This window comes from Lepidochelys kempii, chromosome 11 (genome assembly GCF_965140265.1).
Source record: "Lepidochelys kempii isolate rLepKem1 chromosome 11, rLepKem1.hap2, whole genome shotgun sequence".
NCBI lineage: Eukaryota > Metazoa > Chordata > Testudines > Cheloniidae > Lepidochelys > Lepidochelys kempii.
Window position 1 is genome coordinate 36,649,625 of NC_133266.1, and position 27,287 is coordinate 36,676,911.

Here is a 27,287-nt window from a genome sequence, read left to right on the forward strand (position 1 = left end):
CCAAAAGAAAGAGAGAAAGCCCCATTGGGGTAGATGAGCAAGTGCCCAATGCTATTCTCTGTGACCTCTCAGAAAGACAACCGTCAGGAGCCAGTAAGAAAGAACTGCCATGGAAGCGTGTCTTATTCTACCCATGCTATAATTCAATGCCATCTCATGGTCAATGGTAAGGAAAGCCACTGAAAGACTGGTATGAATCAGCATGGTAACCTGATCCTCATCCCAGTCGTCAACCAGAACAACTAGTGTAGCATCCCTACTACACTAAGGCCTACAACTCAAACTGATTGGGGTTAAGAAAACCTGAGTATCCTACGTGGCTGCAGCTGCCTCACTACATGTTCAGCAGTGTTTCAAAAAGACAGGAGATTTGACTGAGGCAACAAGTGTTTGCAGAAATACTGATTCTATGTAGTGTTATAAGTTTTTCACTTCCATTGATACTAAACATTCAGCATATATATCCAAGTGTTTAACAATAAGTGAAAGACTAAAATAAACAACAAACAGGAAAGTGATGCAAAATTACCACATGATGCCACATAAACTACAAAACGCTAGACTTTGTGCCAAATTTACTCTGGAAAAGATTTTACCTCTATTCACCCTTTATAAAAAATATGTTCCTACAAAACAGTTCATCGAAGGAGCTAATGTAGGGTGACCAGACATCCAATATTATCGGGATCATCCTGATATTAGGGGCTTTGTCTTATATAGGCAACTATATACTCTACCTGCTCCCCTGTCCACCCTAAAAAAAAAGTGTCCCTATTTTTCACACTTGCTCTGTGGTCACCTTAAGCTAATGATACAAACAGATATATCTAAGTATAAAAACACTTTACAGATACATTTGTATCCAAAAACCCAAATATGATTTGCAAATTAAAATTAAATTAAATGCTAATTTTTTTTTGCTTTTGAACACATTTGTAGGCTCTGGACACAGACTAAACTTCACTGTGTAGTTTAATACATTCATAGATATTAAGGTCAGAAGGGACCATTATGATCATCTAGTCCGACCTCCTGCACAACGCAGGCCACAGAATCTCACCCACCCACTCCTACGAAAAACCTCTCATCTATGTCTGAGCTATTGAAGTCCTCAAATTGTGGTTTAAAGACTTCAAGGAGCAGAGAATCCTCCAGCAAGTGACCCATGCCCCATGCTACAGAGGAAGGCGAAAAACCTCCAGGGCCTCTTCCAATCTGCCCTGGAGGAAAATTCCTTCCCGACCCCAAATATGGCGATCAGCTAAACCCTGAGCATATGGGCAAGATTCACCAGCCAGATACCCAGGAAAGAATTTTCTGTAGTAACTCAGATCCCACCCCATCTAACATCCCATCACAGGCCATTGGGCCTATTTACCATGAATAGTTAAAGATCAATTAATTACCAAAATCATGTTATCCCATCATACCATCTCTTCCATAAACTTATCGAGTTTAATCTTAAAGCCAGATAGGTAGGTGTTTTGCCCCCACTGCTTCCCTTGGAAGGCTATTCCAAAACTTCACTCCTCTGATGGTTAGAAACCTTTGTCTAATTTCAAGTCTAAACTTCCCGGTGGCCAGTTTATATCCATTTGTTCTTGTGTCAACATTGGTACTGAGCTTAAATAATTCCTCTCCCTCTCTGGTATTCATCCCTCTGATATATTTATAGAGAGCAATCATATCCCCCCTCAACCTTATTTTGGTTAGACTAAACAAGCCAAGCTCCTTGAGTCTCCTTTCATAAGACAGGTTTTCCATTTCTCAGATCATCCTAGTAGCCCTTCTCTGTACCTGTTCCAGTTTGAATTCATCCTTCTTAAACATGGGAGACCAGAACAGCACACAGTATTCCAGGTGAGGTCTTACCAGTGCCTTGTATAAGGTACTAAAACCTCCTTATCTCTACTGGAAATACCTCGCCTGATGCATCCCAAGACCGCATTAGCTTTTTTCACGGCCATATCACATTGGCGGCTCGTAGTCATCCTATGATCCAAGGTCCTTCTCCTCCTCCGTTACTTCTAATTGATGCGTGCCCAGCTTATAACTAAAATTCTTGTTATTAATCCCTAAATGCATGACCTTACACTTTTCACTATTAAATTTCATCCTATTACTATTACTCCAGTTTTCAAGGTCATCCAAATCTTCCTGTATGATATCCCGGTCTCTCTCTAAATTGGCAATACCTCCCAGCTTTGTATCATCCGCAAACTTTATTAGCACACTCCCACTTTTTGTGTGGAGGTCAGTAATAAAAAGATTAAATAAGATTGGTCCCAAAACTGATCCCTGAGGAACTCCACTGGTAACCTCCCTCCAGCCTGACAGTTCACCTTTCAATAGGACCTGCTGTAGTCTCCCTGTTAACCAATTCCTTATCCACCTTTCAATTTTCATATTTATCCCCATCTTTTCCAATTTAACTAATAATTCCCCATGTGGCACGGTACCAAATGCCTTACTGAAATCTAGGTAAATTAGATCCACTGCGTTTCCTTTGTGTAAAAAATCTGTTACTTTCTCAAAGAAGGAGATCAGGTTGGTTTGGCACGATCTACCTTTTGTAAAACCATGTTGTATTTTGTCCCATTTACCATTGACCTCAAAGTCCTTAACTACTTTCTCCTTCAAAATTTTTTCCAAGACTCTGCATACTACAGATGTCAAACTAACAGGCCTGTAGTTACCCGGATCACTTTTTTTTCCTTTCTTAAAAATAGGAACTATGTTAGCATTTCTCCAATCATATGGTATAACCCCTGAGTTTACAGATTCATTAAAAATTCTTGCTAATGGGCTTGCAATTTCATGTGCCAGTTCCTTTAATATTCTTGGATGAAGATTATCTGGGCCCCCCGATTTAGTCCCATTAAGCTGTTCGAGTTTCTCTTCTACCTCAGATATGGTAATATTTAGCTCCATATCCTCATTCCCATTTGTCATGCTACCATTATCCCTAAGATCCTCTTTAGCCTTATCAAAGAGTGAGGCAAAGTATTTGTTTAGATATTGGGCCATGCCTAGATTATCCTTGACCTCCACTCCATCCTCAGTGTTTAGCAGTCCCACTTCTTCTTTCTTTGTTTCCTTCTTATTTATATGTCTATAGAACCTATAGTTGCAAAGGGGAATATGAAAAGTAATATTTTAATGCACTAGATTGATGTGTACATTTGTACTGCTGTTAGTAGTTCCTGACCATTTTCCCTGAAGTGATCAAAATCAGTAAAGAATGATGATACCTTTCAGAGTAAACATTCAAGTCATGCATAGGAACTTAGCTGCCCAGTTCCCACTGACATCAGTGAGAGTCTCAATATTATTAACTGGCTTACTTCATTAATTTTGAAGGTCATATTATCAAACAAGCTCTGTATAGCATAACTGTTATTCTGTGACTCAGAATATCAAATGTAGCAAGCATTGGAATACCCCTCACACAGCCAGAACAGACAGATGCAAGGAATTCCAGTTAACATGCTCAGAAAACCCCTTTGACATCATTTTGTGGAGGTAGTCTCTTTGGTAGTCTCAAAGGGCTTGTGAATGCTAGACTTCAGGCTCCAATGTATCAATATATTTAAAACACAGTATGGGGCAGATAATTAAGTACACAATACTATTAATGCTAAATATACATTCCTTTTTATGTATAGAATAAAATATTCTATTTTAGCAATATTTAGAAACCTCATTCAAATCAATGGAATACTTAATTTCTATTTTCATCAGCTCAGTGATGCTAAACTGGTTTTAAAAGAAATAAAATGGTCGGGATGGCACTACTATATTTATATAGTTAGACATAAGCTATATGAACTTATTAGAGATCACAATAAAAAATAAAAAACTTACATTAAAAGAATGTGAGGTTGCAAAGTCAGGCACTCAAAAGTTAGATAATGCCAGAACCAAGGTTGCTTGTGCAACTCCTTTGGTGCACAGGACAGACTGTGCTCTGGGTATGAAGGAGGACTTTGCAGTGAATGAGGCTGTTGCCTGTAGGATCACACACCTAACAATTTATGCAACAAAGTAGGCAGAGGCCCTGATTTATTCCCAGAGCACACTCCGCAGGATGATCTCTTGGCTGAAGAAGCTGAATAGCATGCTAGAGAACTGGCTTCTATCTTTACCTCAGCCACGGAGTTTCTATGTGATTCTCAGTAAGTCACATAAACCAGAAATGTCACAGGTAGCACTGTGTTTCATATTTTCTGGGTACCTAACATGAGACACCTAGGGGCTGATTTGCAGAAGTGCTAAGTATTCATAATTGCAACTGAACTCAATGGTAACTCTGCTCCGAACGAAAAGTGCTATAAAATGCTCAGTATTCTGAAAAAAACACCATGCATTAGGCTTCTCAAACTGGGCAATCAAAACTGACGCCTTTGATGATTTTAAATTTAATCTGTGTGCCTCAATTCCCCATGTGTAAAATGGGGATAACAATACCACCACTCACAAGGGTGTTGTCATGTGAAATTCAATAATATTTCTAAAGAACTAAGGTGCTTCACAATGAGAGCACTACAGAAAAAACCCTCAAGAGGAAATTAGTAATTCTGTATTCACTGCAGGGCTTGGATAGCACATGGAGCCATACACTCAACGATGTGGATAAAAAATATTGAAGAGCTACCCATTCAGTGAGCACCATTTATCCTGAGCATTGAATGAAAAAATAGCATGTGATCATGTAATTAAAGACTATACCATAATGTATATACACAGGGGGGCCTAATTAAGGTTGTACAGACATTTCCTAAATTAAGTGTTTGCCTTGCAACCTCAGAAATGTTCTTTAAATGCAGAGTGTGTGAGTGTGTGAGTGTGTGTGAGAGAGAGAGAGAGAGAGAGAGAAAGAGAGAGATATGTATGGATTAATCAATTCCATCATATATGATGGATTCCATCATGTGGAACCATACTGCCCTGCATATGAGAAATCAGTAGGATTGGGCTCTTTAGATCCATATGGCACAGCCTTCTACCACTTGTGCTCAGAGATTAACTGGCAGCAAAGGCCGTTATATTCTATGTGGACCTGTCACTAGAGGGGGATGGACACACATTTTGCCAATGGTTTCCCAGCTATTTTCTCACATCAAAGGAATGTTGAGACTCAGGACTCCTGGGTTCAGTTTCAGGATCTGTAGAGGAGTGTTCTCTAGTGGTTACAGACCTTTCTGCTCCTGCCCTGCCCCATCTTCTCCCTGTCCTCTTCTGTTTCTATGTCTGCTCCCCAGCTCTTACCCCGCCCCCTCCCCTGCTAGTATCCTCTGTGCCCCTCTGCTCCTATTCCCCCATCACAGCACCTGCCTCTATCTCCTCACTATTCTCATTCCTTCTGCTCCTGCTTATCTCCCTCCCCTCTGGTTGTTCCTACCTACCCCCTATTATCTTCTGTATCCCTTTTCACCTGTTCCCCCTCCCTTCCAGGCTCTTATCCCCTCTCCCCCACAAGCTTCTGCTCCTGCCCCTCTGCCCTGCATCTCTTCCTCTCCCCTCCATCCCAGTTTCTCACCTCTCAAGTGCTCAAATGAATCAGCTTCCTCCTTCTCCTTCTTCCTAACTGGGTCCCAGGAGGGGGCGCAGCGAGAGCATAGGAGACAGAGCCCTTCTGCTCTCCGTTCCTGTGCCTGGTGCCACAGCAGCCACCAGCTGTGGAGAGGAGTAATTTCAGGGAAAGTCCTGGAGTCTCAGAGTGGAGCATGCTCAGTCATTCTGTGTGGATGGCACATGCACAATCTGGACACCTGTAGGTCCATGCTCAGTGAAGACAATCTTTAGAGAATTTAGCTGTCAAACTCTACCAAATCTTGATTGAGTATGTGCAAACTGTGACTTTTCAGAGACTTATAACTTGGCCAAATTTGAGCAGGTTTTCTTGGGGACAGCAAATTCCTGATGCAGAGGCCAGCTCACAGCCAAGTTTCATGACCCTCTCCAAACCATGGAGGTGCTAGACCTTCTTAATGCAACAGTTGTAAGATGTTTTTCCCAAAACGGGTGAAACAACATATTTTTTCCCAAGCCTCATTCTTAGAAATGGGTAATCCATTTTATCTGAAATTTTCCAAAAATATTCACCGTGAGGCAGACACATGGCATGGAAATTTTCAGCCTGAATAGTTTAAGTCTGGCAAAGTTATAAACAACTGAAGACAGAGTCTTATAATAGAAACAACATTAACTACATGCATCACTGCCTGTGCTGCTTTTAATATGTTGCATTGATATAAGTGAGCCCAGAGACCCTACTATCTACTCCTTATTGCTCAGATAAAGAAACCCCACCAGTGAGTCATATAGTAGTTGTCGCCTCTGTATATATTTAAAGGCATAAGTGACACAAGCAGACCATAAAAGAAATAATCCAATCCAGCGCAAGGAGATCTCCATCTAAAGGAGGTAAATTACTTGATCTCAAGAGGCCAGGTACTGTATGTAATAAAAATATCAGAATTTTATATACAAGCCCGCTTCCTTTTTGGTTATTGTGCATAACAGTTACTCTTTGCACACAGTTATATAAAATATATGGGACATGAAATTATTTCTATGATTACAGGTTTAAGAGAAACAATTTAAAAGGTGCTCAGAAATTCTCCCTCCTCTAAAATTCACAAACAAACAAAACACCCCCTCCTATTAATCATCCCGTATCATCTTCCCAATGTTGGCCAATAATAGAATATTGAATCACAGATTTATACAAATACGGGCTTGTCTACATGGCAGCACAGTCCGGACTATGGGAGTGAGAATTTTCGAGCATGCTAACATGTTGCACTCTAACTGCCCTATGTAGACCCTGTTGGCGTGAACTAAAAGGTATTTAGAGTAACAGCCGTGTTAGTCTGTATTCGCAAAAAGAAAAGGAGTACTTGTGGCACCTTAGAGACTAACCAATTTATTTGAGCATGAGCTTTCGTGAGCTACAGCCTAGTTTGCATCAAAGGAGTCCCAGGCTATATTAATGAGAACTATACCCGCAGTTAGAGCACAACATGTTACTATGATCTACAATTCACATACTCATACACTGCAATGTGCTGCTGTGTAGACAAGCCCTATGAAACACTACAATATATTTTGTTAAACAGAGCACTATAGGCCCGATCCAGCACCTGTTAAGGTTCCCATTGACCTCTGTGTAAATTGGATCAGGTGCTTAAACCCCAATCCTGCAAACACTTAAGCAGGTGTGAAACTTTACTCCTGCAAGTAATCCCATTGAGTTTGCTACTCATGTGTGTAAAGTGGCACACAGGGCTCAAGTGTTTGCAGAACTGAGGGCTTATTCGGAATTCAGAGACAAGGATTATTTTTGGCAACTTTAAAAAAATAAAAGTTTTGTGTACTAGTAATTCACACTACAGAAGAGGGTCAGGACATATACTGTACTTGAATGTCAAAATTATACAGGAGCCATCCTGTTGTAAAAATGCTATAGATTTTAATAATAATTAGATTAACAGGATTCCAGAGAAATGACTCTAAAAATGTACAGAATTCAAGATTATGCTATCCCTTCTAAAAGTTTTTTGAATTATTCCATAGATTTCTATTGAAGGAATATAATTATCTTTGAAATTCCAAGGATAATTAAAAAGAAACTATAGGAAGGTTGTAATTTTCTATTAAATTCTACAGAACTTTGCTATAAAATTTATATTGTAAAATAAAATTTAAAAAAACCTGCAAGTATTTTATATTTATAATGAAACAAACAATTGTGCAGTGTTATTTTTAAAGAGAAACATTTTGAATCAACCAGTTGAAAAGGATATGAATGTACCAAAATTTTAATAGCTATTTTTCTAAGAGGATTGAAAGGAGTTAAAATGTACAGGGCAGAGGTGGCACTGAATCGGAAGATTGCCTTCCCTCTATTCAATACTATAAAAGTCTGAAAAAAGAAAGAAAGAGCAGTTTAAATGTTTGCATTCTGCATTAACTTTTTAAAATCAAAAATCTTTTTTTAAATAATAGACAAAGTCTTACATTATGTTTCTACAGATAATTCAGAGAAAATCATATTTCTACATCCTTATTTTGGAAAGAAAACTTATTCCCATGACTTACCTGCTATATATTTGCTGTAAGGATACTACATTTGGTCATAGAATAATAAGGGTTTCATTAACTACACATTTACACACTTTTCTCTGTCACCTACACATAAAGTAAGGTGCAGAAGTGGTGAATTAAAAAATTAGTGAATATTTTATATCCTGATTATAACTAAATGTCTACTTTCCCCCTAAATACCAGAATCCTTCTCTCTTTGTTGCCTCTCCACAGCGCACACACACCCACCAAATCATGGGCCAGATAATAGGAGGGACTTTTTACTTAAAAATCTCTGTGAAGGATCCATCATTGACATTAACACCAATTATTCAACTCAAAGGGAGAAGTGGTGGTTGTTACCTGTGGAAAGTTGCCCCAAACCTAGAAGATCCCCTGCTGTGGCTCTGGCCCCCAGCAATACACCCAACTCTACTCTGGTTCCTGAGTGGTGCCCTCTATTGGAGCTGCACCAACCTACTGCTTCTCTCCGGCTCACCCCTGCTCCATGTCTCCATTCTATATGAGTCCAAAACCATACTTGTCTGGGAAAGGAGTGTACCACAGAGGCATCTGATCCCTGCTTCTGCATGGAGAAAAGGAGACTGTGTGTGGAGAACCCCTTCAGATATGGAACCAAAGACAATGGGGAACGATCTGGGCTGTGTTTACAGTTCTGGTAATAGATTTCAGACATTGATGGTCTTCAAACAGCAGAATCAGATGGTATAGGCATGGATGAAAATTTTTAAAATAATGAATTAGTCAAGAGGAACACATTTATTTGGCACAAGGTTTTAAAGCCTGAATTAAGAGATTTCCGGAAACATTTATAATCAATAAATACATTGAGGGGTGGTTTCTAATGTCTGCTAAACAGCAAAAAAGCACTTACTATGGACTCACAACCTCCAGATTGTCACATATCCAAATGATGTCCCTGTGTGCTAGATTCTGTATTTGTAGTTATGAGCTAGCTGACATATACGTAAAAAACAAACAAACAAATAAATAAATAATCACACATTCTGCTGACTTTGCATGTAGGGAGAATACACCACCTGCATTTAGTCAACTCACATCCTTTTCTGAATCTTTCTGAATCTTTGAACACAGGCATATTACTGATACTGTTACAAATAACACTATCTTGCCAAAGCTACAGTTTTGCGTGGAAGCTGCTGGTGCTCCTCCCAAGTGCATGTATTGTTCCACTTTTTGAGGACCTGCATATGCAGCTCCAAGATCAGAATAAGGCCCCATCATTTCAAAAAATTTCCATTTTCCCCCTTCAATCATCACTCATTTATATCCGCAGTGAAAGAAACATTGTGATTTATCATTAAAGTCCTCAAAATAGGTATATTGATCCTGTGACTTATAAGCCAAGACAAAAATTTGATTTCTGTCACTCTTTCCTTGTCCCTCTCTGCAGCAGGACACCCACCTCTCAGCCTCCAACAAGACACCTCCCTAGACATCCTGACAGCTGCTGGAAAAGCCACCTCAACACTCTGAGCTGAAGGCTACCTCTGTCACTAAGATGCAATGACAACATCGTGCGGATTTCTCTCCATGTCTGGCCTCAGTTTCGGCTGAAAACACCACCCCACTGCTGCGTCTCAGCCTAAGATGGGCTTTCTAGTAAGGGAGAAGCGAGGTGAGACTACATTTCCCAAGAACTCGGACACAGCCACTCTTCCCCCTCTTCTTTGCCACAGCAATTAGGCTATAAGCCAGAAAATTAGCCAGTCCTTACAGTGTAAAACCATCAGGGACAGATTTTGTTGTTTCTACACAGGCCTACATTGGGGGCCAAGTGGAGCCTCACAACCCCTTGGGGATCACCAGCAGGTTGCACTGTGCACCTTAAGGTAATGCAGGCTGCTCTTTTCTCCATGTCTAGTGGAGATGCCTGAGCTCTTTTCCTTGCTGAGGTTGGTTTGCACACCTGAGCACTAAAAGGGAGTAGCTTCTGTACCCAGAGTGGAGAGACTCAGATTTTCTCTTACACAGAAATGGGGACACAAGATGGAAAGGGTCTGTAAGCCCTCATTTTTACTCATATGCACAAGAGCCAAGGACAATATAGCCCTTTAGAATTAGTCAACTTCACAAAGGTTAATGAATACTGCTATCTGAACATGGACAACTGATATGGGTATTCACCTATGTACTCTGTTCTATTTTGACGTGAGTTTATTTTGCAGGTGTAGGACTGCTGGAAATTAAGCTATCTGCAATAAAAATGTAATTTATTATACAATCAGATCTATGTTTGTGACTAGCCACTCTAATGTCAAATAGAGGCTCTAAAATTTTTGTCTTTTGAGTCCAATTTCAGATTATCCAATATTAAAATGTTGTCTTTTGTGGTATATTTTGAATAAAAGATCATTTAGAAAGAGTAAAAAACCATCAGACCCAACATGCCTGCCCATTTTGTTTATCTTGATCCAATTTTTCCGTTTTTTTCACTATTTTCCTAAATCCTTGCTTTCTCTATATATTAATGGCATTACCTGAGGGATGAATTTGTCTCCAGATCAATTTGCATATTTTAATTTAATATAAATTTTAGTTGTGACTATATTCCTGTATTATTCTGTGCAAAATTATATGGAAGCTCAAATGCTATCCTTTGCAAAACTGTTTTTTAAAAATAAAATTTTAAAACACTGCAGAGAAAACTTAGAAACACTGTGGAATATGTTCTGAACTGCGATGAAGGCAAGAATATAGTGCAACCAAATATGGGCAGGATGGTGTTAAAAGGGTAATGACAATGGGGAAAGAGTGTGGAAAATATGACCCAGTGAGACAGAGATGGAGAAGTTAATAGGAAGCTTGAGATGAAGGGGGACTGGTGGAGGTTGGGGGTGCCAAAGCAATGGGAGAAAACGCAAACGCATGAGAAGGATACAAAGAACATTGTGTGAGGAACAGCTGATAGAAGCGAACTGAAATAGTTGGATATACTAGCAGGAGCCAAGCTTTGGTGTGAGAAAGTATATCTGTGTCAGCCAGACTAGGAGAGGAGATGAGTGCTGGACAGTAAGGATAGATAAGAGAGACAAGTGTTGGGGGGAGAAGCTGCAGAGACAGCCAGGAAAGAGCTGTTCTTCAATATGGGTCAATATAAACTTATGTGTGTGGCACAATGAGAGCACTGCAAAACTTTTACATCAGAGCAATCATGGGCAAGCTAAGAGGATGAAACTAATAAGAGCACTACATTCAGCACTAGGGCCAGCCACTCCACCTTTAATTCACCTAATTTTGCCCTGCTATTGAAGACATTTCAGAACATTGTGTATCAATGGCAGTACTTAGGGACAATTGGTACATGTTGATGACAGAGTAGTTGAGTGATGGGGTACGCAAACCCCACACTGGGCTGGAAGGGGTTAAGGGACCGTCCTGGGCCCAGGTACTCCACCCCTCCAGAACATGCTCCAGATGGAGAAGGGGTTGAAAAGGGAGCAACCCAGCTCGGAAGGGAGCGGAGGACAGACCTACACCCTGAAGGCTCCTGATAAGAGCACCAGAAAGGCCTCCCTGAGGGAATAAGAGTATATGCTGAGCCCAGCTGGAGCTGATGATTTCATTAGCTTTTCTTTTGACCTTATCTGGGACTGAAAGTTAGGAGAGTAAAGCAGTGGTCGGAAGTGACCCAAGGAGAGTAACTCAAGGGGTACCTTAGAGGGCCAGACACTGTTGACCCTCCTAGGGTCCTGGGTCAGAGCCAGGTGACATGGGTGAGCCTCAGCTCTGCTACCACTATAGGAGAGACTCAAAGCACCTGTTCAACCCACCATACCTCTGATTAAAGGAGGACCAGGACTGTAAGACCAGCTCACCGGGAGGAATACTAGGGGTGCTAACCACTAGGCAACCTAACCCACAAAGAACTCTATTAAGTGTAGTTAAGGTAGTCTTAACTCTTTGTTGCCTGTTTTGTCAGTTTATATCAGACTGTGATATTATGTCAACCCTCAAAACAATGTTTTCTGCTATGTTTAAAATGCTGTTCCACCTTACATAATGGCTGTGTAAATAGGAAAAATTATCTGTGCTTAGCTGAAAATTTCCTTTCTTTGTGAAGTGAAGTTCATAGGTCTGCTATAATGGGTACAGCCATCTGCTTGCAGTTTGGGGGCAGAATTAGATCAGCGACTGGCAGCAGGGGAATCCCCCGCTCCTTGAAGCTCCTTACAACTGAAATAACTTCCACTGCCAGGATAATTTAAATCTACTTTCCTAATTACAGATTGTGTTAAATATACTTTGAGGAAAAAGCACAATAATGTCTCATACTGCAGTGTGTGGTAAATTCCATCTAATGACAACAAACCTCAACAATTTCCATCTCTCTTCGGGATGATACATTTGTTTCCTGGGTGGGCCAGATCTATAGACCTTATTACTCTAACAAAAGAAATTTTCAGGTAAGGATGAATAAATTCTCCCATTTTTCTTTGTGCTGAGATCCACAGATTTGCTACAGTGGGATTTTCATACCAGTATGCCTCCACAGCAGGAAGCAGGATCAGCCTGTAAATGTGGACAACCAAAACAAGGTACATTATATATAAATATCACTTCCATCTTCTCAAATTTCTGCCAAAAGAAAGGAAAGCGTATTGGCTAAGCCTGGATGAACAAGATGCAGAATTTTGTGAATTTCTATATTGATGGCCATGTGGTATCTAACAAATTTTAATATAGGATACCAGACTGCTTTGCCCTGAGATTCTCTGTGCGCCTAAGGACTGGACTTTGATGCTTAACCAAAGGAAGAATATTTCTTGAATATATCTGGAGAACGACTGCTATGACAGTTGTAAGAATTACCTCTCTGAATTAACAGTACAATAATGGGTTTCATTAGAGAAAGCTCCCCGTTTCAAATAAAAAAACCCCTCACCTGATTGGAGATAGTAGCCCTCAGAAGACCTAATCATGGATAGGTATAACAATACCTTCTGCAGGGGTTCAACCTGGGCAGTGCTGTGAAGAACAAAATGAGGTTCTAATGTTGTTCTCTGTGACCTTGTGGGTTTGGAATGTGATCTAGACTGTACAAAGCATTTAAGATGGGGATTTGTACAATCCTTCCTTTTCTTGAACATATTGATAACACTGGACTACAGAGACCTGACCCTTTTTTGACCACAATGAAGCCATTCTGGAGGAATGGTTTAACATGATAGTTTTACTATGGACTTTGCAGCAGCCAATGGAACGAGTTCAATTTGGTGGCTTCTCTTTTGCGGTCCATGAACGTAATAATCACTTCATCCAAATATTCATTTTAGTTTGGTCTGTTCCCACCTGGAGGGTCCATTTTGCAATAGCAGACCTCCTTCCTCAGTGAGACAGATATCTCAAGATGCTTAGTCAAGCCTGAAAGCCACAGTCTCTTCAGTCAGAAATGCATAAACAACATCACTGCTGCTCTCTCATTCCTCTCTTATGTATTATTGTGTGGAGCAGTGGAAAAGGTGGGAAGTCATATAGTAGAGACCTTGCCCAACTTTGTGAGATATCATTCACTACCATGCATCCCAGATCCTGACAACAGAGGCCACAGGGCACTTTATTTACTGTTTCCAGATGCAAAGAGATCAATCATCAGCCCAACAAACTGATTTAGAAGTAAGATATTTCTGTGTGTAGTGGCCACTCTACTAATCCAACTTCTGCTGTGTCAGTCTTGATATACCTCTCCTCCTTGGTGGACAGAGACAGCAAACTTTTCTCCACCCAGGACAGGAGAATTTCTCTCTGGAGTAGGGCTGATCATGCTCTCCCTAGTGATTATGAAAACGCTATCAAGATATGTTGACTGTCGCAATCAGAACTGGCCTGTTTTCCATGGAAGGAGCAGTTCTCTTAGACCTCAATGAATCACTGTATTCCAGAGGGTTGATGCTGTGCTCTCTCTTTCTGGTACCCATTTCCTGAACTGTGTCAGGAAGAGCCCTTGAAAATTAAATTCTGATTCTTTGCATTCACCAGTTGTGGGAGCAGAGATTATATAATTAGAGCTAGGTCTCTGCCAACAGATGAGATAGGGTAAGACACAGAAGGCATCCCTGGAATTACTGGATCATATGAACTTTGGATCCTGGAAGCTCTGTATGTGATCAGAACTCCCAATTTGCTCTAATAAGAATTTGATTTTTGTTTTTGTGACATCACTTGTTTTCCATTACAGCTATCTTCATCTCAAGTTAATATTCTTCTGAGATAAGACTTTGTACCTGGTAATATGACTCCTCAGCCCAGATCTGTGACTGATTTCTCTAACACTGTGCATCTGTGTTTGGCCTGAATCCAAGGTACTCCAGGAACTACATTACTCTGTGTGTTTCCTTCATTTTTCTGTACAGAGCCCTGATCAGAAAAATTGTCCAAAACAAGGTAAGCTAATTTCCTTCTCTAAAGCCAATATTATAGCTACCATGATCCTGAAGAGACGCCCCAGGAGTAATGCAAGATCAAATGGTAATGATTGATTGGGATGGTAGGATGGGTATTCTATGAAGACAAGCTCCTTTAGGAACTTATTTATATGTTTCAGACTGAGCCTTGGTCTGCTTGTCCCTGCTTCTCTGATGCTAGAAATAGAACAGGGAGTGGGTTGTAATGCTGTGATCTGAAATAGATGATGTCTACTTCAATTCGTGTCATGGCTTTTCCATGGGTTGCAGAAACTGGGTTGGGACAAAACTGTTCCTGAAATTCTCGCACACTACAGGGTATCTCCACTGGGCAACATTCACTGACCTCATTTGATCAAAGCTATAAGAAGCCCTTCTGGTCTCAAATTGAAAGAGCATGGAACTATTCAGGGTTTTAATTACAATTATGGCTGGCTGGGAAACCTGCAGATAGCTCTAAATCAGTAGAACTGATTCTGGCTACTAATTGCAAACTAATTTTTTCTTGTTGTACTTCACAAACTGCTTCAACTTGCTATATGACCTTTACTCTTTTCCATAGCATCTGACAGGATTGCAAGTCGATTTTTCTAATGAATCATAGAATCACAGACTTTAAGGTCAGAGGGGACCATTATGATCGTCTAGTCTGACCTCCTGCACAATGCAGGCCACAGAATCTCACCCACCCACTCCTGTAACAAACCCCTGACCTATCTCTGTTCTATTGAAGTCCTCAAATTATGGTTTAAAGACTTCAAGGTGTAGAGAATCCTCCAGCAAGTGACCCGTGCCCCACACTGCAGAGGAAGGCAAAAAAACCCCAGGGCCTCTGCCAATCTGCCCTGGAGGAAAATTCCTTCCCGACCCCAAATATGGCGATCAGCTAAACCCTGAGCATGTGGGCAAGACTCACCAGCCAGACACTAGGAAAGAATTTTCTGTAGTAACTCAGATCCCACCCCATCTAACATCCCATCACAGGCGATTTGGCCTATTTACTATGAATAGTTAAAGATCAATTAATTGCCAAAATCATGTTATCCCATCATACCATCTCCTCCATAAACTTATTGAGTTTAATCTTGAAGCCAGATAGGTCTTTTGCCCCCACTGCTCCCCTTGGAAGGCTGTTGGAAGGCTGCTCCCCTTGGAAGGCTCTGATGGTTAGAAACCTTTGTCTAATTTTAAGTCTAAACTTCCCGGTGGCCAGTTTATATCCATTTGTTCTTGTGTCAACATTGGTACTGAGCTCAAATAATTCCTCTCCCTCCCTGGTATTTATCCCTCTGATATATTTACAGAGAGCAATCATATCTCCCCTCAGCCTTCTTTTGCTTAGGCTAAACAAGCCAAGCTCCTGGAGTCTCCTTTCATAAGACAGGTTTTCCATTCCTCAGATCATCCCTAATAGCCCTTCTCTGTACCTGTTCCAGTTTGAATTCATCCTTCTTAAACATGGGAGACCAGAACTGCACACAATATTCCAGATGAGGTCTCGCCAGTGCCGTGTATAACGGTGCTAACACCTCCTTATCTCTACTGGAAATACCTCGCCTCATGATGCATCCCAAGACCGCATTAGCTTTTTTCACGGCCATATCACATTGGTGGCTCATTGTCATCCTGCGATCAACCAATACTCCGAGGTCCTTCTCCTCCTCTGTTACTTCCAAGTTATGCGTCCCCAGCTTATAACAAAATTTTTTGTTATTAAACCCGAAATGCATGACCTTACACTTTTCACTATTAAATTTCATCCTATTACTATTACTCCAGTTTACAAGGTCATTCAGATCTTCCTGTATGATATCCCGGTTCCTCTCTGTATTGGCAATACCTCCCAGCTTCGTGTCATCCGCAAACTTTATTAGCACATTCCCACTTTTTGTGCCAAGGTCAGTAATAAAAAGATTAAATAAGATTGGTCCCATAACCGATCCCCGAGGAACTCCACTAGTAACCTCCTTCCAGTCTGACAGTTCACCTTTCAGTGTTACCCGTTGTGGTCTCCCCTTTAACCAGTTCCTTAGTCACCTTTCAATTTTCATGTTGATCCCCATCTTTTCCAATTTAGCTACTAATGCCCCATGTGTAACCATATCAAATGACTTACTGAAATCGAGGTAAATTGGATCCACTACGTTTCCTTTGTCTAAAAAATCTGTTACCTTCTCAAAGAAGGAGATCAGGTTGGTTTGGCATGATCTACCTTTTGTAAAACCATGTTGTATTTTGTCTCAATTACCATTCACCTCAATGTCCTTAACTACTTTCTCCTTCAGAATTTTTTCCAAGACTCTGCATACTACAGATGTCAAACTAACAGGCCTGTAGTTACCCGGATCACTTTTTTTTCCTTTCTTAAAAATAGGAACTATGTTAGCAATTCCCCAGTCATATGGTACAACCCCTGAGTTTACAGATTCATTAAAAATTGTTGATAATGGGCTTGCAACTTCATGTGCCAGTTCCTTTAATATTCTTGGATGAAGATTATCTGGGCTCCCCGATTTAGTCCCATTAACCTGTACGAGTTTGGCTTCTACCTTGGATGTGGTAATATCTACCTCCATATCCTCATTCCCATTTGTCATCCTACCATTATTCCTAAGATCCTCTTTAGCCTCATTAAAGACTGAGAAAAGTATTTGTTTAGATATTGGGCCATGCCTAGATTATCCTTGACCTCCACTCCATCCTCAGTGTTTAGCAGCCCACTTCTTCTTTCTTTGTTTCCTTCTTTATTTATATGGCTATAGAACCTTTTACTATTGGTTTTAATTCCCTTTGCAAGGTCCAAATCTATATGGGTTTTGACCTTTCTCACTTTATCCCTACATGTTCTGACCTCAATAAGGTAGCTTTCCTTGCCAAACCCTCTCATCTTCCACTCCTTGTAGGCCTTCTGCTTTTTCTTAATCACCTCTCTGAGATGCTTGCTCATCCAGCTTGGTCTACAACTCCTGCCTATGAATTTTTCCCCCTTTCTTGGGATGCAGGCTTCTGATTGTTTCTGCAACTTTGACTTGAAGTAATTCCAGGCCTCCTCCACCTTTAGATCCACAAGTTCTTCAGTCCAATCCACTTCCCTAATTTCCTTAATATTTTAAAGTTAGCCCTTTTGAAATCAACAACTCTAGTCACAGATCTATTTTTGTTTATCCTTCCATTTAGTTTAAATTGAATTAGCTCATGATCGCTCAAACCGAGGTTGTCCCCTACAACCATTTCTTCTATGAGGTCCTCACTACTCACCAAAACCAAATCTAAAATGGCATCCCCTCTTGTTGGTTCAGCAACTATTTGGTGAAGGAATCCATCAGCTATCGCATCCAGGAAAATCTGAGCCCTATTATTATTACTAGCACTTGTCCTCCAGTCTATATCTGGAAAGTTAAAGTCTCCCATGATCACACAATTCCCATTAGTATTTACTTAATTAAAAACATTAAAGAGGTCTCTATCCATATCCAAATTGGATCCCGGTGGTCTATAGCACACTCCAAGCACTATCCCACGGGAGGCTCTAGTAGCTTTCTTCCCCAATGTGATTTTTGCCCAGACAGACTCTGTCTTATCCTTTCCATCACTTCTTATTTCTTTACAATCTACCTCATCATTGATATACAGTGCTACTCCACCACCTTTGCCTTTATTTCTGTCTTTCCTAAGCAGCACATACCCTTCAATACCCGTACTCCAGTCATGACGACTATTCCGCCATGTTTCTGTTGTCCCTATAATATCTGGTTTCACTTCCTGCACCAGTAGCTCTAGTTCCTTCATTTTGTTACCTGGGCTCCTCGCATTAGTGTACAAACATCTTAATTTTTGCTGTTTGGCTTCGCTCACATTCTTTACCCTATTGGGCACAGACATTCTACCACCACTATCACCTATTAGACTAGTATCTACACTATTTCCTCCTTATGTCCATTCTCCTACCCATGGCTGTATCCTTTCTTACGTTGTCTTCTTCCCTCTCAATGCTAAAATCTGGTGTGGAGATTACCTGGAGATCTCCCAACCATCTCCCCCAAATTCTTAGTTTAAAGCTCTCTTAATCAGTTGTGCCAGCCTCCATCCTAGAAGTCTATTTCCCTCCCTACTCAGGTGAAGTCCATCCTGAGAGAACAGTCCTCTGTCCATGAATGCTTCCCAGTGGCCATACATACCAAAGCCCTCCTTAAAGCACCACTGCCTGAGCCACCTGTTGATCATCATAATCTTGTCACACCTTTGTTGCCCTTCTCTAGGAACAGGCATAATCCCACTGAAGATCATCTGAGCCTCGATTTCCTTAAGCGTCTTCCCCATCCTGGCATAGTCTCCCTTGATATGTTCCAGCGAGAATCTAGCCGTATCATTTGTTCCCACATGAAGGACAATCAGTGAATTCTTTCCTGCTCCCGTTAGGATCCTCTTCAGCCTCAGGTCCACATCTCGTGTCTTAGCACCCGGCAGACAGCACACCCTTCTGTTCTCTGGATCAGCTCTGGTTACAGGCCTGTCTATTCTTCTCAGTAAGGAGTCCCCAGTCATGTAGACCTGCCTTTTCCTGGTGATGGTGCAATTCTCCGGTCTATCCCCTGTGCCCTCTGGCTGCAAGTCCTCTCGATTCCTATTGTCCCTTGCAATCCTCTGCAACCCATCCTGTATCCTCCTGGGGATCATATTTGGTGTTGTTATCTCCACTGACTCTTCCACTCTTCCCACAGGATTAGCTGCTCTTCTCTTCTTCCTTGCCTTCTCATCTGTGACCACCTGCTGTGCCCCTTCTTCATTTTCCAACTCCAACAAACCTGTTCCTGAGCTCTATTTCTCCTTCACTAGCCCATCTGTTCCTCTGCCTGTTCTCTTAGTCACATGCTTCCACTGTCCACCCAGCAGTCTCCCCTCAGAGTTCTTCGGTCCTGCTTCCATCTGCAAGTCTGAGCTTTTCCCTTCAGCCTCCTCATGTCTTTGCTCCATCATCCACTCAAACCCCCTTCTAAACTCAGCCAGAGTTTTCACCTGCATCTCCAATCCTTGGATATTTTCTTCCATCAGCTCTGTCAAGCGGCACTTCATGCAGACAAAACTCTTTCCAGGTATCCCCTCCAGGATCATGTACATGCCGCAGCTTCCACATCCAGTCATCTTCATTGTGTCTTCCAATGCTTGGGTCACTACTGCTGCTGCCTCTGTATCTGTCATAGCCATCTCACCTAAGTCAAATACCTTCTCCTCCAACAGAACTCCCACTCAAACTCCCCTATTTACAGCTCTGTTTGCTGGCTCCTGTGCCGCTGCAGCTGTCTGTGCCGCTGCCTGACTGGCTGGCTACCATTGTAGGACCCCTAATCAGGGCTCTGCTTCTCTCCCAGCACACTGCCCATACCAGCCTCTTCTCCTCCAACGGAACTCCCACTCAAACTCCCCTGTTTACAGCTCTGTTTGCTGGCTCCTGTGCCGCTGCAGCTGTCTGACTCTGAATAGCCTCAGCTTTCCATAAAGTTTCCCATTGTATCACTAAAATAGCTAGGGACTGATTTGTCTAAGCATCTTATCCCAAGAATCACAGCCCCATACACCTGCAAGAAACAGATTTGACCACTTCCCCCCCACGCACCACTCTTCTTTCCAGGGAGAAGCCTTTAGACTATGTGATTTTTCAGTTCAGAGTGTCCACACTTGCAATCTCCCACTCATGTTAGCGTTGCTTCTGAAAGCATCCCAGGGCACTTAGGGTATCAGACAACTATTCATATTGGTTGGATGGTTTGGTTTTTTCAGCCTGAGGCTTTCATGCCCAAAGGACAGGGCTAAGACAATGCCTGCCTAGACTTGGCTGCCTGTGAAGGGCCTGTATAGTGAGGAGGATACTCTTTTAGGTAAAAATATTCCCCCTGTTAGAAACACCAAACCCCTGACCACCAGAGAAAATAGCCATGTTTGTCTCCAGTAATGATACCAGGTTAACTGATGCACACTCAGGAATTTTCTGGGCTTATAAAATGGATGCTGGGGTAGGAGGCTAGTATAGAAACAAATAAATGGTGGTCCAAGAGGCTACTTCCTGCCTGAACATTAGGGCATGGGAACCCACAGTGGCAGCTGGAAATAACAGCCCAGTAGCTAGGGAATGGTGACTGCAACAGCAGCTGGGGGATGGTAGACCAATATTTTCCCAATCTTTTAGGTGTTGCAGGAAATTTATCCTCTATTACACTTCCCCAAGGTGCACAAGGACGGATATCTAGCTATAATTTGGCTACAGTAGCTGCAGACCTCTTTTATCTTGTTTCACAATACTCAGCACATTCTGGCCTGAATGTTGGGGTGTTTATGTTTGTCTGTTTGTTTTTTAAAAATCTATTTCACTATTTGATTCTCTAATTTTAATTAGGATGGCTGGACTTCCTTCCTGAAAGAGAAAGTATTCCCTTTGTGGAGATCTGGGTATGTAGGAATCAGTGCATGTCTATGGCCTGGAGTTTTCTGCATGGATTTGCCATGCTGCACTCTGTGAGGGGGAGCCAGGTACTGAGGATTATCTGCCCTCCTGTACTCTGTGAAGAGGAGAAGGGATGATATTATTCTTTTATTTCCCCTTTGGGAGTTTGTCCCCATAATACTGCTTCAGACAGGGAACAAAACTGGGCTCAGAGACTGTTCCAAAAGGTATTTCTGGTAGCTACCAATTGCCCTGTCCTTAAAGATGCTGGTCTTATTTGTCTCCCTCTCCCATATAAGCCTCTTCTGGGACTCTCAAAGATGGGCTCTCCAGATGTTCCACCCATCTCTATTGCATGGCATTTACATGGGCCAGAGAGGTCTGTGTTTTTCTGGGAGGTCTCAGCGTGGTATATAAGTTGGAATTTCAGGAGGCTTTTATAAAGGTGACATTGGGGCAGGAAGCTAGGCCTGAAGGCTCCTTACTGTGCACTCTGCTATTGGCTGTGTCAATGCTGTGTCTTCGTGTCCTCCATCACAGTCAGAGGTATGGCTGCTGGTGTGGGCTATGCGTATTCAGCCATGGTCATCCATCTGGTGTGCTGCCCTTCTAGCGTCACTTCCCTTATGGAGATGGGGAAACAGGGGCTGCTGGCCCTGAGGTAGCGTTGCCAGGTGTCCAGTTTTTGACCGGAACACCCAGTCGAAACGGGACCCCGGGGGCTCCAGTTGCTGACTGGGCTGTTAAAAGTCCAGTCAGCGGCGCAGTAGGTACCTGCCTGCCCTGGCTCTGCACGGCTCCTGAAGTGGCTGGCATGTCCCTGCGGCCCTTAGGTGCAGGGGAGGCCAGGGAGGCTCCCCGCACTGTCCCCGCCCTGAGCGCCAGCTCCACAGCTCCCATTGGCCGGGAACCTGCTTGACTGCCAGAGCCTGCGATGAATTGTGGGGCAGTCAGGTATATCACTTTACTTGCAGATTTTACATGGAAATCAGTGAGACAAAATGAATAAAGAACTGGACTTTTAAAAAGGTAAAATATGTGATTTCTGTAAAAGGAGGCCAGCAATTTAAAGAAAATTTCTCTCAATCTCATACAGCGTGAATGGCACAGAATGGCTCTTTCAGTGGCACCAAAGATTGGCCTGAAGTAAAAGTATTGTTCTGACACCATACTTCCACTTTCTTTTTATCTAGTCAAAATAGAATTGTAATATAAAATTTAGCAAGCTAAGTCACACTTAAAATACTGCACTTTGTGAAAAGTCAAAAATCACTCTTTAAAATTATATATCTTAGTATTTATATGCTCCCCATCACCACAGTGTCTAATATTTACAGTGATAAATTGAAACCATCACAAATCATCAATTGATACTGTAGCTAACGTCTTTTAGAAAGCTTCACATTGCTGGGGATAATGCTGCAGCTGCTTTCTGCTGCCTTTATATTGAACGCTGAGGCAGTGTAACAGAGAAATCCTGCAAGGACTCTAGAATATTTTAAGGCTAGCCGTATGTGCAAACTCCAACAGAAATGTCCTAATTGCTTTTGGTCTTTCGGTCTCATTCTGGTATCTTTTGCTTACTTGTGTGTTTCTTGATCTATACCATACATCTCCTAAATAGTTCAAAAAGCAAATATACTGCTAGGTCTTTTCTATCAAGGCAGGTGCATAATACCAAATAAGGTAAGGATTTTATGTAACTGCCAGTTCCAAATCTGCAATAACTTGGAGAAACACCTGCTCATACAAGCGCCGAATTTAATCTGCTCCTTTTAAGCATATAGCAGATATGTTTGTCTAAATGTTAAATATTAGGGCTGTCGATTAATCACAGTTAGCTCACATGGTTAACTAAAAAAATTAGTCACGATTAATTGCAGTTTTAATTGCGCTGTTAAACAACAGAATACCAATTGAAATTTATTAAATATTTTGGATGTTTTTCTTGTTCAGACAATCGCTAAGACAAACTAGTTTGTTTACATTTACAGGAGATAATGCTGCCCTCTTTTTATTTACAGTGTCACCAGAAAGTGGGAACAGGCATTTGCATGGCACTTTTGGAGACGGCATTTACATGCCAGATATGCTAAACATCTGTATGCCCCTTCATGCTTCAGCCACCATTCCAGAGGACATGCTTCCATGCTGATGACGCTCTTTAAAAAAACACGTTAATTAAATTTGTGACTGAACTCCTTGGGGGAGAATTGTATGTCCCCTGCTCTGTTTTATGTGCATTGTGCCATATATTTCATATTATAGCAGTCTCGGATGATGACCTAGCAGATGTTATTCATTTTAAAAACACTTTCATTGCAGATTTCACAAAACGCAAAGAAGGTACCAACATGAGATTTCTAAATATAGCTACAGCACTCGACCCAAGGTTAAAGAATCTGAAGTGCCTTCCAAAATCTGAAAGGGATGAGCTGTGGAGCATGCTTTCAGAAGTCTTAAAAGAGCAACACTCTGACGCGGGCAGCATCATCGCCTGCAAATGTAAGCAAATGTAAACAAACTTGTTTGTCTGAGCAATTGGCTGAACAAGAAGTAGGACTGAGTGGACTTGTAGGCGCTAAAATTTTACGTTGTTTTATTTTTGAATGCAGGGTTTTTTGTACATAATTCTACAATTGTAAGTTCAACTTTCATGATAAAGAGATTGCACTACAGTACTTGTATTAGATGAATTGAAAAATACTATTTCTTTTGTTTTTTACAGTGCAAATACTTGTAATAAAAAAAATAAAGTGAGCACTGTACACTTTGTATTCTGTGTTGTAATTGAAATTAGTATATTTGAAAATGTAGAAAACACCCAAAATATTTAAATAAATGGTATTCTATTATTAACAGTGCGACTAATCGCAATTAATTTTTTTAATTGCTTGACAGCCCTATTAAAAATATTAATAGGAAATATTTATATTTATTGTATTATGCACAGCAGCCTCACAATAGCTTGGTGTCAGCTATTCTTCAGGTTCAGTATAAATGCTCCTCCATTTACAAAGAAAAGGGATAACAGAATAATACACATTATTAGGGGCTCAACACTGCATCAGAGAACCCAACAGTATTTTGCCATGGATTTCAATGGCAGCAAGTTATTTTCAATGCAAGCCTAGATTTTCATTTTATTTATTTTAGGCCATGTAATGTGGTACCTGGATGTAAACAATATATTCAGATATTATATTGCATTTAAAGCAAAAATAACTGATTTAATAGTAAAAGCAACATTAAGCTCCGCAAAATCATAGAATTGTATATATATCTATATCTATATGTAGTCCCAAGCTCATCATGCAAATTAAGATGCTCACAGTACCATGAGCCCATGGTGATGAGCATGGTCAAAATACATGGGTTAGATAGAGACAGTTTTTTAGCATTCAGTTGTTAAGTGTTTTTCTATTTACTAATTTTTTGGAAGACGGAAATACATGTAAGTTGTTGACTATGAATACTTCCTCCACTTGTTACATATCCTGTTCCTTTCTACGATGCTCAGCTAAAACTATCTCCACACCCTTTGTTAAACAGTGGAATACCATTTGCATACATACGGTATGTTACATAACAGAGCTCTCTTGTACATTTTATGTAAATTACACATTATGTACATGATGAAAAAATCCAAGCATTACCTTATGAAAGTGACAATGAAACATGCTTGATAATAAATACTTACTTTTTTATTGATGTAATATGGGTCCAGATCCTCCAAGGGCTCGGACACCATTCCTGGAGGTATGTCACCATAAATAAATGGAAGTGACTTTCCTGCCTCCAAGTCACTATTAGGTTTTGGGCCATTTTCATCATCATCTTTACGGTCTTGTTTGGAACACTTAGCCTTTTCTGCAGCAATGCGTTGTTCAATAGCTGCAAGAGACTCTCTAGTGAAGTAGTGGAAGCTGTCAGGTCCTGGTGGTACAAGCACTGACTGCTCCATCTTTTCATCCTGCTCATTTTAATTACCATTTATTCTCTTGCATAAGAAAGTGCTAAAAGAAAACAGAAAAAGAAAAGATGAATGTGTTAGAACAATCAAGGGAAAATATTATTTATTTAGTAATATTTAGTTTGCTTATGACAGCATCAGTACATGCAAATATAAAATACTAAAAACAATTTAAATGAAACTCAATTCAGCATTTAAAATAGAAATTTGATCGTTTTCAAAGGCACCTATTTGGTTCTTGATAAACCAACTATATATAAGATGAAATCATTTCTCAGTTCTAGAAGCTGTTTAATCAATTTTTACCCAGAGTATTTTATCGGAGGGCTTGCCGATACAGTCTTTTATTGCAACTGATATTTTATTAATTATGAAAAAGAGAGTGGTCCCACTGCAGAATCTTCAGGGAACATATTGTTAATTATAGAAGGCCCAATTCAGCAACTCTTACTCATACTGAGAAGTAATTACTCACTTGCATATTCACAAGCAGACTTATTGAAGTCAATGGAAGAAAGAGATGCAGAATCAGGACCTAAACGAATAAAAATTGGCTCCATGTATTGCAGATAAGAGCTCTGCATTACCAAAATATATGGTTCCTAAGATTACTTATACAGCACTTACTCTCTTTACAGTTAACAAAAACAATCTTTCTTCATATTTCTCTTTCATTTAAACAATTGTTCTGTATACTAGCATTTTCTTCAGTAAAGATGTTTACAAGTGAAGAATTAAAGTATTTTTAACAAACATAGTATGCAGCTTAAAAATAAGCATGGGCTCAAAAAATGAGCGCACAATAAAACTGCAGCTCCTGCATATTTTATGCTGCTGAATAATTTTCTGATTTTAGTAGGTACATTGTTTAAATGTGTGTTTGGGCAAGCAGTAGAGCACATCTGTCCTATCAGAATGTAAAGAGATGTCTGCAGTCTCCACCCATTGGCTGGCAGGGCTCTGTGAAATGACGAGGCAGCCTTTGAGGAAGGTTGGAGGATCAGTGCCAGATCTAATACATTTTGAAAGAAGCAAGAGATGAGGAATGGCAGAGATGTGAGAAAGCAAGAGATGATAGGAGGGGAGAGATCAGCAGAGCTGAGAAAGGAGACTGAAAAAGAAGCATGAATTGCAGAAAGAAGCAGAAAAACAGAAAGGGAGGAAGAAATATTGGCAGGAAGAAATTAGGGGGCACAGGAGAGAGGAAAATTAATGAATTAGAAGAGAAAATGAAGGAGGGAAAATTAAATGAAAAAGTTGCACATCTGGAAGAAAGTAGTACTAAAATAGGAATAGAGATAAAAGCAATGAAAAAATGCCAAAAGAAAAGCAGACAGGAGAAGTGGAGGATAGAAGTCAGGGGTCGGAGGAGCAGGAAGGGTAGAGAAATACAGAAGGAGTGGAAACCTCTATCAAGAAAAAAATGAATAAAAAGAAATAGAAATTGAAAGAGAATTAAGAGATGAGAGAATAGAGGAAGAAAGAAAAGCATATAGTGGAAATGGAAACCAGTAACAGATATATGCATGTAATCTTAAGCAGATGGCCCACAGAATTAAAGGCAGTATAAGTACAAACACTTTAAAACACACTAGTATGTACAGTAGTGTTTCTGTTCAGCGGTGAAGGTGGGAGAAGGGAAGTAGAGTGATGAGGAGATTCCATAGCTGCACAATTTGCATTTGTTTTCCTTCATTTCTGAGACAATTTTTTAAAACATATTTGATCCCTACATGCATGAGAATGAAACACAGACAGAGGGATGGATTTCAAAGTGGAAAACTGAAACTTTATTAACTATGAACTTTAATGGATGGAACTAAACCCCCACAAAATACCAGATATTTATTTGAGTCAAGGGATGTGTTAAATAATCTCACACCAAATAGCCAATATTTAGGGGTGGCCTCTTCAGCATAACCCCAATGATTTACCCCACCTTCTCACTCTGCCCCCAGGAGGAGACTGAGGGTACACATGAAGGGTACCTTAGTCTGTGAAGACTTAAGGCCTTCCCTTTTTCCGCAAGGCTAAGAGGGTCCATGCCTGACATTTTTTGCATCTCTCAGTCACGTTTACCTCTGGAAAATGGTCCCTTTGAGCCTCTCACCCAAAAACTGCAATGAAATTAGAAAATCACAACTTTTAAACACTATTCTTACTCATTAACCTTAAACTGGGCCTCCAGGATTTTGTATGAGAGGCAGAAAATCCCACCAAACACCTCGTCAATCCTTTTCTGAGGAAGAAACTCCTTCTTCCCCCAAAACTAGCAATCAATCAGATCCACAGAATCTTAGAAACTAATTCAAATTATACCTCCATTACAAGGTAGAGAGGA

The 27,287-nt window shown here is 40.7% G+C and overlaps 1 protein-coding gene across 8 annotated transcripts in view; it reads right to left on the minus strand.

Annotated features, from left to right (window-relative positions):
- The window catches only part of LOC140895606 (sodium channel protein type 1 subunit alpha), a 181,912-nt gene that overhangs the window by 98,070 nt on the left and 56,555 nt on the right, over positions 1-27,287 (minus strand). For 5 of the 8 annotated variants that reach the window (XM_073305718.1, XM_073305720.1, XM_073305717.1 and 2 more), the window contains 2 exons: positions 24,674-24,989; positions 7,807-7,927 (listed from right to left, as the gene is read on the minus strand). In XM_073305718.1, the coding sequence (XP_073161819.1) occupies positions 7,807-7,927; positions 24,674-24,937 (385 nt within the window). In that variant the 5' untranslated portion in view covers positions 24,938-24,989. Of the gene's footprint in view, positions 1-7,806; positions 7,928-8,983; positions 9,066-13,015; positions 13,099-24,673; positions 24,990-27,287 lie in introns of those variants that run through there. The other 3 variants (XM_073305723.1, XM_073305724.1, XM_073305722.1) reach the window with 3 other exon arrangements.